The sequence below is a fragment of the Coenobita brevimanus genome, chromosome 61 (assembly GCF_032717465.1).
Source record: "Coenobita brevimanus isolate Jiangsu-jjx chromosome 61, ASM3271746v2, whole genome shotgun sequence".
Classification (NCBI taxonomy): domain Eukaryota; kingdom Metazoa; phylum Arthropoda; class Malacostraca; order Decapoda; family Coenobitidae; genus Coenobita; species Coenobita brevimanus.
Window position 1 is genome coordinate 40050911 of NC_137014.1, and position 12500 is coordinate 40063410.

The following is a 12500-nucleotide window of genomic DNA, read 5'->3' on the forward strand; positions in this document are numbered from 1 at the left end:
TAGATCAGAAACTCGACTCAAGGCAGAAGCATCGAGAGACCCACACGTAACCACCGGGCCACCACGGCTCCTAAGGTTGTACAGCTGTGGACAGTAAGCTCGTTTCCTCCTATTAGTCGAGGAATTATGGATCTCTTATGTAAATTCTTAAAGGTCGTGGAGGAAAGCGTCGTCTTGTGATGGCATCGATATAACTGCGCCTGTCAATTGCCTGGTTATACAAAAGTCCCTCAGGTACCTCCCTATCCCCCAAAAGGACGGTAGTGGACTGCAAACGGGTACTTTTAGCCTGCAGTCAACTGGGTTCACACTTAATGTTTGTAGGACCCCGTAAAGTGCGTTATTGTTATTTTTAGAAAGCCACTTCTCACCGTTTCGCTATTTAGTTTTTTAATTTGTGCCAGTGTTTATAGTATGTTCGTGGCTGTGAATACTCCAATAAATACTTCTTTTATTTCATTACTCGCATCTAAATTACTGACATTTAGGAGACCATAACGCCTACCTTGTTTTGTTTGTAGGGGGCATCGGTCACGAATAAACAGGATATTGTTACAGGTTAATTATCTGCCTTCACCCCATTAACTGACCCTGCCCTACGGTTTAATTATTCAGCACTCCCTTAACGTAATTAGCATATGCAAATTTTAGAGTGTAATCAGAGGAGATGGGTACTTAATGAGAGTAGTAATGAGGTGGACATAAACAGCTCCCTGCCAGCCACTTACCTCAGCCTTAATTAACCCTTTACCTACTACCAACGTAATTAGGTGTTTTATTTAGGGTAACATTAAGCGACTTTACTTGGCTGGAGTTAAGTCTTGAAGGTAGAGGATGAAAGTTAACGTGTATTTATTTTATTATTGCTCTGAACATTCTTATATACTTAAATATATTTTTTTGTTAACACTAAGCAATTTTATTTATCTAAGGAATATTCTAGGAAGCTGAGTGTTGGAAAAGGTGTGGTAAACTCTTTCTTCGATAAAGATGATTTTACTTGAAGGAGATCATTGTAAGCAGAGGATTATATTGTATCTTCATTAACTCTGTGTGTGTGTGTGTGTGTGTGTGTGTGTGTGTGTGTGTGTGTGTGTGTGTGTGTGTGTGTGTGTGTGTGTGTGTACTTCAAGGAGCCTGTCATTCTGTCCGTCTATACATATTTTTAACTATCGCCTGTTCTCCTGTCACTACTTCTCCTGTCCTTCTGCCAATCAGTTCGTCCATCCGTCTATTCATTCTGACCTTCCTTTTCGATGCCCGTGATTTTTTCCCATCTTCCCGCCCATCCAAAGGTTAGTCCATTCGTCCATCTGTCTATTCGTCTGTCACCCGTCCATCCGTCCATCCGTCCGCCTCTAAATTCATCCGTCCGTCTGTCAGTCCGTCTATCCATCCATCCATTCATCTATCCGACCGTCCATCCGTCCTGTCGGTTACGTTCATCCATACATCCGTTCATCCCTCCGACCGTCTATTCGTCCATCTCCGTCCTATCGTTCCGTCAATCTATCCTTCCATCCGTCCACACTTCCGTCTATCCCCTGCCCGTCTGCTGCTTCTTGTGCTTGCCTTCCCTCTCACCAAACACGAAATCTCCAAAGTCAGAAATGCGAAAACTTTGTGCGTGTGTTCGAGTGTATGCGTGCGCGTGTGTATGTGAGTGTTCGTGCGTGCGTGTGAGTGTGTGCATGGGCTCTTGTGTTATGTATCCTTAATATTTTCTTAATTTTTCATCTATTTTTTCGTTTCAATTTTCTCTCATTCTCATCTATCCTCATACATTTCCTCATTCTTTAATTTCTCTCTCATTATTCTCTATTTTCGTATCTACTGTCGCACTCCCTCTTTCTCTCTTTCTCATCCACTTTCATTCATCTTTTCATTTTCTAATTTCTTTCCTTTAAATAGTCTCTTACATCCTCATCTACCCCTTCACTTCCTCACACTTCGTCACTCTCTCAAAATGTCTCACACACTCTCTCTCTCTCTCTCTCTCTCTCTCTCTCTCTCTCTCTCTCTCTCTCTCTCTCTCACTCTCTCACACTCTCTCACTCTTTCAATCCCCCTCTCACTCACCTATCCACTCTAATCCACGTGTGCCTGGCTCGTGACCTTCCAGTAAGTCATATATCATCCCCAGCTTTACTGACTGGGCTCTCTCTCTCTCTCTCTCTCTCTCTCTCTCTCTCTCTAACACTTCATAATTCTCATACTCTTTCACTCCCCTGTTCTTACACTGTCTCACTCTTAGGCTACATTCCGTCCCTCACACTCTACTTCTACCCCACTCTCACACTCTCTCACTCCCACACTATCTCACTCTCACGGGATCACTCTCACACTCACTTTCACACTCCTTCCTCTCACATTCCCTCACACACCCTCACTTACACACTCCTTCACTCTCACACTCACTCACTCTAACCCACGTGTGCCTGATCGAGTGAAAGGCCAGTCATTTATCATCAACATCTTTACTGACTGTGCGCTCCTCCTATCCACCCCCCCCCTCCCTCCTTCGCCCTCTAGCTCTCTCACACTCTCACTTCTTTGCTGTCACACTAATTTCCTATCTCCTTTTCTCTCTCTTTTCTACTTTCATACCTTCCTTCTCTGTCTGTGTTTCTTCGTTTCTGTGTCTCCGTCTCAACCCCCGCCTCTTTCTCTGTCTTCGTCTCTACATATTTCTTATCTGCCCTCATATCGTCTGTCTACGTCTGTCTCTGTGTCTGTCTGTCTGTCTGTCTGTTTCTCTCTCTCTCTCTCTACGTCTCTGCCCTTGTCCCCATCTCTGTACTTGTCCCTCATGTGTCTCTGTCTCCGCTTCAGTCTTCAGCCCCACTCACCTCATCTCTCCCACCATCCTCTCTCTCTCTCTCTCTCTCTCCCTCACCTGCTTCTCCTGCTCCCTCTACTCATCCCTTTCCTACTCACTGCTACCCATATCTCCCTCACTCACCGCCTCTTACTCACCCACTCCCAGGCTTACATCCTCACAGCATTTCACGTCATCAGCTCACTCCTTCATCCAAGCATTCGTTTTTACCACTATCTTCAACTACTGTCCATCTATTCACTTCCCTAACCCTCCCTCACTTCACCTCACCCCTTCACTTTCTGTACATACACTCTCCTCACTTTGTCTTGCTCCATCTCACTCTCCGCCTCACCTCACTTCATTTTTCTTTCAGTTTATCCATTCATGCATCTCCTCTTCACACGTCCTCATTCATCCTACTTCTGTTTTAACACCTTCAGCCCCGGAAGTCTTTTATATTTTATTTTTACTATCTCCAGACGATTTTATATTGCTTAGTAGAGATTTTTCGAACTGGAGGGGTTAGGCTTCATTGATCCCCCCCAATATGAGTGGATCCAAGTTAAACATAATAATCTGAATGTAGCGAAAAAACTAAACAGAATCGTGATGAAAGGGTTAACACTCAATTTCACATTTCTCAAGACACTATCCTCACTCTTTTCTTCCATATCCCTCTCATCATCCATATATCTATATCTTCTACGCTCTCTTCCATCTTATCATCTACATCCTTCTCTTACTCACCTTGGACACTGAGGATGAGTCTATGCGTCCAGGTGGGGGAGGTGCGATAGTGGACCTTGCATCGGTACTCCCCCGTGTCACTCAGCTTGGCCTCGTCCAGCACCAGGGCGGTCCCACCTCGCTCTAGCCTCATCCGCCTAACCTCGTCCCCCTTGTCCTCGTCCCTCCTGCCCCCACTTCGTCTTTTGCTCAGGCTGGGGATGTTGTTGCTTTCTCTCTGACTCCTTGTTCGGCTGGTGTTAGGGGTTTCACTGTTCTTTACCTTATGCTTTGGGATTTCGTTGTCTTCTCCCTCGGTTCTTTTTTTGTTCTGAGTTGAAATGTCATTGGTTTCTCTCCAATTTCTCCTGAGGATTTCACTGCTCTGGCTCCTGTTGTTGAGGATATTATTGCTTCCTCCCTTATTTCTTATCGTACTCAGGTCACTAGTTTTTCTCATACTTATGGGAACGTCTGTGCTTTCTGTCTGACTTTGCCTGAGACTGTAAGCAGTACTGCTCTCCCTCTTACTTCTAATTCTGCTAAAACTGCTACTCTTTCCTGTGCTGAGAAAAGCATCGCTTTTGTTGGAAAGAATATTGCCTCCTCTTTCACTTCCTTTCCTACTGATATTTCTCAGGGCTGTATGATCAGTGTGGGTAGTAACATAGAACCCAATGCTGTTGCTTTGATTGGTGTCGAAGCTGCGGTAATACAAGTTACTTTGAGCACCATTGATAAAATTGTTGAGAATCTTACTCTGTATGAAATCTTGAAAGTTTTTATTATTGTCGTTAGTGGCATTTGTGATATTTTCGTTCTTATTTTTGCCATCTTGTCCACCCTTACTAGACCTCTTCAATCTCGTACTTAAGGATCTTAGTAGTGTGTCCTCCTGGCTTACATCACTCTCTCTCCTGATTCTCTTGGCGATTCTGGGTCTCGGGCTTCCTCTCCTCGTCCTCCTCGTCCTCTTCCTCCTCCTCTTGCTTCTTAACTCCCTCTTGTAATCCCCAGTGCTTCTGTGCTTGAGGACGATGGCTATGCGTTTCTGGCTCGCTCTTCTCCTGCCAATTCTCATCCTTCTCTTACTTTCCCTCACACACCCTTCACTGCCTTCGTAACTGTTAAGGTGTTTTAATCTCGTAGCAGTGTTCTTCATTCTGTTGTTTCTCTTGTTTCTGCAGATTCTTCTCGTGTTTTTTGGGGTGTTTTTTCGTCTGCCTCTCTCGTGTTTATGCACAACTCTCCTCTCACTACTACATATGCCTTCCTCTTCTTCTTCCCCGTTTTTATCATCTCGCTTCCTACACCTCTTCATCCCTGTCCTCCTCTTCCCGCCCCTCCTCGCACTCAGGTCGGTACTCCTCCTACTCCTACTCAAACTCCTGCTCTTGAAGTCTCGCCTGCTGTTTACTGCACCAAGTTTCGAATCCTCATAGTTCAATTCTTCTCCCTCGTAGCTCCAACTGCCCCTGTCAACTCCTTCCCTCCGTCTGTGCCCACTGCTGACTCCTCGGCGTCTCCTGCTACTACTGCTGACCCCCTTCCTTCGTCTGCTGCCCTCCGCACTGTCCTGGCTTGTTAATGGCGCGCTGTGTCTGCTCCTTCTGCTTGCCCTGTACCTGTTAGAAGAAGAAGGAGGAGGAGAAAGAGAAGAAGGTTAGGATCAAAGCCTATTAACTGCACGTGGGTCATTAACCTCTTCAGCCCGAAGACGTATTCTTCACCTCATTCTTGCAACTTCAAGACGTTTTTAATAAGCTTGAGGGAGGCGCCTTGTCATGAAAATATTTTATTATTGTAATATCTGATCTCTCTAGTTCGAAAAATCTCTCCTAAGATGAATAACATCCTCCCGTGGTAGCAAGAATAAAGTAAAAATGCGTCATGGTAGTGAAGGAATTAAATGAGATACTTGGTGTTTGCTAAGTGCTAATCTTTACACAGAAAGCCACCCACAACAGTCAATTTTACACCCCGGTCCCTAATTTTACATCTGGGTAAACAGGGACATGAGGGGAAGCAAATTTTGTCCACGATCCTGACCTGCCCAAGATTCTACAGTAACTCGAGTTCATCCGGTTCCGAGGTGTACGTGCTAACCAATGCACCACCTGCTTCCCCTTACCTGCTAGATCCTACTGCTCCTCCTCTGGTTCTTCTGCTCTGCCTGCTTCTGTTGATCTGGTTGGTTGTCTCTGCGTCTGCTCTGGCGTCAAAGCTGAGGGAGGAGGAGAGAGGAGGTAAGGGACACGGGGTTATACAGATAAACAGACCACACAGAAGATATGGTCCTTTCTGTGTGAGAGAGAGAGAGAGAGAGAGAGAGAGAGAGAGAGAGAGAGAGAGAGAGAGAGAGAGAGAGAGAGAGAGAGAGAGAGAGAGAGAGAGAGAGAGAGAGAGAGAGAGAGAGAGAGAGAGAGAGCACTGTTATATACCTTTGAATCAGGAAACTTCCATACTCTACATCTTACAAAAACATTTATATTTCCTATCTACTCCAACCTGCACGCGTACTGGATATATTCTCTAATAATTCCATTTGCATACCTCTCCTGACTTAAAAAAAAAAAAAAAATGACGACAAACAAATAAAACTCCTTTCATGAAGTTATATAAAATCGTGGAATACTCAGCATCCTGCCATAACAGACTAGGTCGTCCTGGTCAGCTCGGATATGGGGTTTGGCTTCCGGGACCACCACATAGGCTTTGGACAGCGTCTTACCCACCCAAGCATGTTCGTTGCCTAGAACTAAAGGACCTGGATTGTACATGACAGTTGCCTGTCGTATTAAAGGGAACATTTGGATACTTTCCTTGTTAGTTACAGTTTAGAATAGTTATAATAGCACCTGTCATAAAACCTAAATATCTCACGGAAAGATTTTTTTTTTTTGTGTGTGCAGTCTCTTTATCCACCTGGGAAACTGTGATTTTCGGAAAATATAACTGTCTGTACCAGCAGCAAGCAGGTTCGTGAACTACTTTTCTATAGTATATGTCCAGTAAATAAACATGGGTCCAATTCTTAACCATTACAGGGCTACAGTACTACTGATCACCTTATGGGTGAATTATGAGACACACGACTTTCACATATGTATACTGTACTAGCTTTAATAACTGTATTTCTGTAATGGTTTTATATCAGATTCACATTGCTAAAGCTTTTACTACTCAGAATTAAAGTAAGAACAACCCACAGTGCCCCACTAATACCTGGCACACTTTTCACAGGACATCCTATAAATCTGTCTTGGATACTGTTTCCTAATACACGTATTAAAATAAGTCTTACATAAAAAAAATCCCACCATTACTACCTCTGTCATTATAATATACACCCCACACGCTTCTGTCACACTCACATGGCTTTACTTCTCTATAATGACATGCTCGGTAATGAGAAAAGCCCGATGTCACCCTCTATGGATTTTAGACTGTATGATTATCACGTGTTCCAGGGGTAAAGATCTGGAACTCAGCCTCTCATTAGTGTTTTGTCATCCATTCACTCATTCATCCTCCCATAGACTGACTCTCATCCACCTCACCATCGGCTCACCCATCAACTCTCATCTATTAACATTCTTCAGCTGCCAACAACTCAGTTACCTCCATCCATCCACTCTTCCGATCGATCTGTCCACCCACTCAGCGACCAATGTTCATCCTCCCATCCACTCGCCTACCAATTTTCATCCACCTATCCATCAGCTCTCATCCAGCTCTCTCATCTGCAAACTTTCATTCACCAATTCTTCACTCATCAGCATACACATACCCAACGTCTCACTCATCCACCAACTCTCACCCGCTACTTCCTTCACCCACTCACCTACTGCCACTTTCTCACCCACCCATCCATACCCAATCGCCCACTAACACTCATCCACCAACAGTTACCCTCTCGTCGGCATTCATCCACCAAACCACACATCCATCAACTCACTCATCCATCAGCTGTCACCCACTAGCATTCACCCATCGAAATATTCACCCATCGATCCACTCACCTACCGACACTCACACACCACCTGGCACTCACTTACCTGTCCTCACCCACTAAAACACTCATTCACCAGCATCTACTCACCCAGCCACTCACAAACTCAACGATTTATCCACCGAACAACTCATCCACTCAACCACTGATCCACCGAATCACTCACCTACTAACTGCTATTGATTCTAACCCCTTATTATGACAAATATTTCCCTCAATAAATAAAATCGTCTGGCAAGAAAAAAAAATGAAAATGAAAAAAAACAGTAGGAAGCCGAATGCTAATCGCCTGCCAGAACATGATGTTGGCCAAGTCCAAGATTAAGGCCATATTTTGATACCCTGAAGGTTTCATGTTGATAGCTCAAGCGTTCATGATATATAATGGTGCTAAAGGCGGGTGATAAAAACTAGTTGACCTTTGGCAGCCATTTTGGTGACCTTGACCTTGACCTCGAATGCCCATTTTTGAACACGTCCAAGATTTTGGCCATATCTTGATACCCTGAGGGTTTCATGTTGACAGCTCAAGCCGTTCATGAGATATAATGGTAACACACACACACACACACACACACACACACACACACACACACACACACACACACACACACACACACACACACACACACAGAAGCAGGCAAAAACATTATCGCTCCGCCTTCTAAGGGCGGGCGATAACAAGACTTCATCATTCCAAAGCGGTTATGTAGCAAGGTTTTCTCTCTCTATTAGTAATGTTTATTCTTAATTATACTAATGACCCAAATTTCAATGATTTCGTCTCAGGCCAAACGTTAATTAAGATCTTGTGAAAGCAACTGAGCACACAGATCATTATAAAGTTACTTGGAGTTGCCTAAATCCCTTCAGTCTGGGTACATGTTTTTCTGCTTTATTCTTGGTATATTCAGACGAGAGAGAGAGAGAGAGAGAGAGAGAGAGAGAGAGAGAGAGAGAGAGAGAGAGAGAGAGAGAGAGAGAGAGAGAGAGAGAGAGAGAGAGAGATTACACTACTTTCTCCCGTTTAGTGGCATTGCACAGGTTCGATCCCATAAAAGTGACTAGGGGGCTTTTGATCATATAATGCCACCAAGGGGAGTAAGCTGGTCATCTACCCTTAAATGCACTAGTGAGCTGGTCATCTACCCTTAAATGCACTAGTGAGCTGGTCATCTACCCTTAAATGCACAAGTAAACTGGTCATCTACCCCTGAATGTACGAGTAAGCTGGTCATCTACCCTTAAATGCACAAGTAAGCTGGTCATCTACCCTTAAATGCACAAGTAAGCTGGTCATCTACCCTTAAATGCACAAGTAAGCTGGTCATCTACCCTTAAATGCACAAGTAAGCTGGTCATTTATCCTTAAATGTACAAGTAAGCCGGTCATCTACCCCTGAATGTACGAGTAAGCTGGTCATCTGCTCTTAAATGTACTAATCTACCGGAGTCTAGCCACGGGACCCTACGCCTCGAAGGGGTAAAGTGGGATGATTGGTATTGTTTTACTTGACATTCCCCTCCATCCAGATATCTTCCAACCTTCCTGACGATTCTCACTCTGTCGTCTTTATTATTATTATTATTATTATTATTATTATTATTATTATTATTATTGTTATTGTTATTATTATTATTATTATTATTATTATTATTATTATTATTTTTATTATTATTTCATTATCATTTTAACTCATTCAACTTACTTCTTGCCTCCAACTTCTCTCCTCTTCCTCCCTGCCCCTGCCACCCACTTCACCTCTCTGCCAGCCTCTTTCTTCCCCTTCCTTCCCTCCAACTTCTCTCCTTAACCCTTTCCTTTTTTCTCTACTTACCCCCTCCAACTCCTTCCAACTTCTCTTTTTTCCTCCCTCTGCCCCTCCACCTAATCTCTTTCTCTCCTTACTTCCTTCCTATTATTTTTCCTTAATTTCTCATTTTCCATTACCTCCTACTTCTTTCCCTACCCTTACCTTTTTCCCCTCCTTGCCTCCCTCCATCTCTCCTCTCCACTGTCTTGATTTAAGCTCTCTTCTTTCCTCCCTCCCTCCCTTCCTCCTACTTTGCTCTTATCTTTTTCCTTACCGTCTGCTTACCATAATTTTTTCCCTTATTGATGCTGGAGAGGGGCGCCTTCACGTGGTGCCACAGATATAACTAGGCGGCTCAACTGCCTGGGTATTTAAACGCCTTTCAACTACTTCCCTATCCCCAGAAAGGAAGATAGTGGACTGTAGGCGAAGGGCAACTTAAATCTGCAGTCCACTGAGTTCACATTCAGAAAAGCCTGGGGTTGCTACTACTACTACTACTACTACTACTACTCCTACTACTACTACTACTACTATTACTACTACTACTATTACCGTGGTTTTGTCAGTGTCACCTTTTTCTCTCCAACTTTTCTGGCTGACTTACCTTTTTCTGTCCATACTTCCTTCCAGTATTCCTTTCTCCTTGCACAACTCCCTCCAATACACCATATTTTCTCTCCATACCTCCCTCCAACATATCATTTTCTCCCCGTATCTCCCTTTAACACACCATTTTCTCTCCGTATGTCCCTCCACTGTACCTATTTCTCTCCACACATCCCTCTCACACACATCTCTTTCCCATACCTCCCTCCAGCACATCTTTCCATACCTCTATTCAACTCACCTTCATATCTCCATACCTCCCTCCAGCTCATCTTTTTCTCCTCACACCTCCCTCAGACAACCCTCCCTCCATACCTCCCTCCTACACTCCTCTCCACACCTCCCTCCACCTCCCAACTCACCTGAGGAATGGCCTGGAGGTGTGATTGAGGTACCACAGCACGAGTGACACCGTATCGTGCTGGTATCGTGGGTAGTGGCACGGTAGTCTGGCCAGGTCACCTACCGCCACACTCACGCCCACCACCGGACCTGTGGATGAAGGTTATTGGAGGTCAAGGTGAAGTGGAGGTCAAGATGAAGTAGAAATATGGAAAGAGTGAGGGGGCTTCAGGAAAATGCCGTTGGTGTGGTGTGGTGTGAGAGGGTGATGTTGTGTGGTGTGGTGGGAGAGGCTAGTGTGGTGTAGAGTGAGAGGATGGTGTGGTGTGGTGTGGTGTGGCGTGGTGTGAGAGAGTGGTGTGAGGTGAGATGTTGTGGTGTGATGTGGGATGGTGTGGTATGGGGTGGTGTGAGGGGGTGGTGTGGAGTGGTGTGGTGTGAGAGGGTGGTGTGGGGTGAAGAGTAAAGATTTTGCTGGCACAAGACGAATAAAAATTATGGTGAGATGGACAGAAAATGGGGCAAGGAAAAAGGGGGGGGGGAATGAGTTCAAAATAAGGAAGTGGATGAGTTCAAGAAAAGACAGTGGATGAGTTCAAGATAAGGGAGTGGATGAGTTGAAGATAAGGAAGTGGACGAGTTCAAGATAAGGAGGTAGATGAGTGTAAGATCAGAGGCTGGAACTGAGGAGTAAGAGAGTGCTGAGATTGCTAGGAACTGCGATAAAAATAAGTGATAAAATAAAATGAATTAGCCTTTTATCAAATTGCTAGGATATGAGATAACGATAAGGGAATGAGGGACGAGATAAAGTGGATAAGAGCGCTGTGATGTGACCAGCAAATGGGAAAAAAAAGATGAAGATAAGAGAGTGAGAAATGAGATAAAATATGATGTAATGGCAACAGGTAGAGACAAAACAGAGAGGACATTCAAGAGGGCTCGTATTCTCGTCGGTTAAGGAAGCTCCCTAACACGTCTTTCTTAGCGATTTATTTTGGGATATGTCTGATTAATATCCTTCTGTACGTTATTTATGCAGAGATATCCTTTTGTACGTTATTTATGCAGAGTATGGCGATGCTTGAAGGATTTGGGTAACACGAAATAGAACAGTAATGAGAAATGAACGACATAAATTGCTTAGGAAAAAGTGTTACGGAGCTTCCACAACCGACGAGAAAATGGATCGTAGCGTCGTCTTAATTAATTTACTCTTGCTCCTGCCAGGCAAATTTATGAGGCTAAGAAGAGACACCTCGGATTGTAGGCGTCAGAATAATTTATATTTTTCTCTTGCTACTATCAGACACTGTTATTCAATAAAGTAGATATAGCAGTGAGTGGAGGTGTTATAATCTCTCTCTCTCTCTCTCTCTCTATTCTATTGCCTGACACTGTATTCCGTAAGGGGCGGCCTCGATGAAAGTGCCTTCAAGGGGTTTCTATTCCTGCTCAGTAATGACCTCTCTCCCTCCCGCGGCACATCACTCTCCTTCCTCACAATTCTCTCGTTTCTCATCTCTCTATCTCCTTCTCGGTCTCCCTCCAGCCGCTGCCACACAATATGAGGAAAAAAAGAAGAAAAGGCGAGAGAGATCGTAGGGAGTGAAAGCTAAGGTGAGAAGATAAGGAAAAAAGATATGGAGAGAAGAGGAGGAAGAAAGATAGGGAGAGAAGAGGTGGAAGAGAGATAAGAAGAGCGATAAGGAGAGAAGAGGAGGAAGAAAGACACGGTAAGACAAAGAGGAAGTTCAGTTTCAGAGACCTGCCCTGGAGCGATGATGCTAACAAGGGGACCTGCAGAAGAAGGGTGAGGGTCAGCATCTTCAGTAACAGCCTCGTCAGCGGACCTCGTCTCACCTCTTAACTACCCTGACCCTGTTTGTGCTGGGAGACACAGACCCACTGGATACTGGTTGAGGCTGATACACCCCTCCAGTACCATGACAATTTTTTTTTTTAATCTTGCCACCACCAGATGATTACATTCAGCTCAGAGGAGAAGGAAAAAAATCATATACATATGTTGGAGACGAGATGAAGATTGTTTGTGTCTCTAAATCAGAAAGGCCTCCCATAGAATGAATTCTTATACACATCCCCATCGCGTCAAATGCATCTCTCCTAGGGTATATTAACTCTTCTGCCATTATTGTTGAGAGAATGAAATGTA

General features: G+C 44.2%; 1 protein-coding gene across 1 annotated transcript in view; it reads right to left on the minus strand.

The window, feature by feature from the left end:
* The window catches only part of LOC145403772 (uncharacterized), a 71803-nt gene that overhangs the window by 59081 nt on the left and 222 nt on the right, over positions 1-12500 (minus strand). The window contains exons 2-4 of the mRNA XM_080275450.1: positions 10345-10474; positions 5679-5771; positions 3569-3801 (exon numbers count right to left, since the gene is read on the minus strand). Of these exons, the coding sequence (XP_080131576.1) occupies positions 3569-3801; positions 5679-5771; positions 10345-10474 (456 nt within the window). The remainder of the gene's footprint in view (positions 1-3568; positions 3802-5678; positions 5772-10344; positions 10475-12500) is intronic.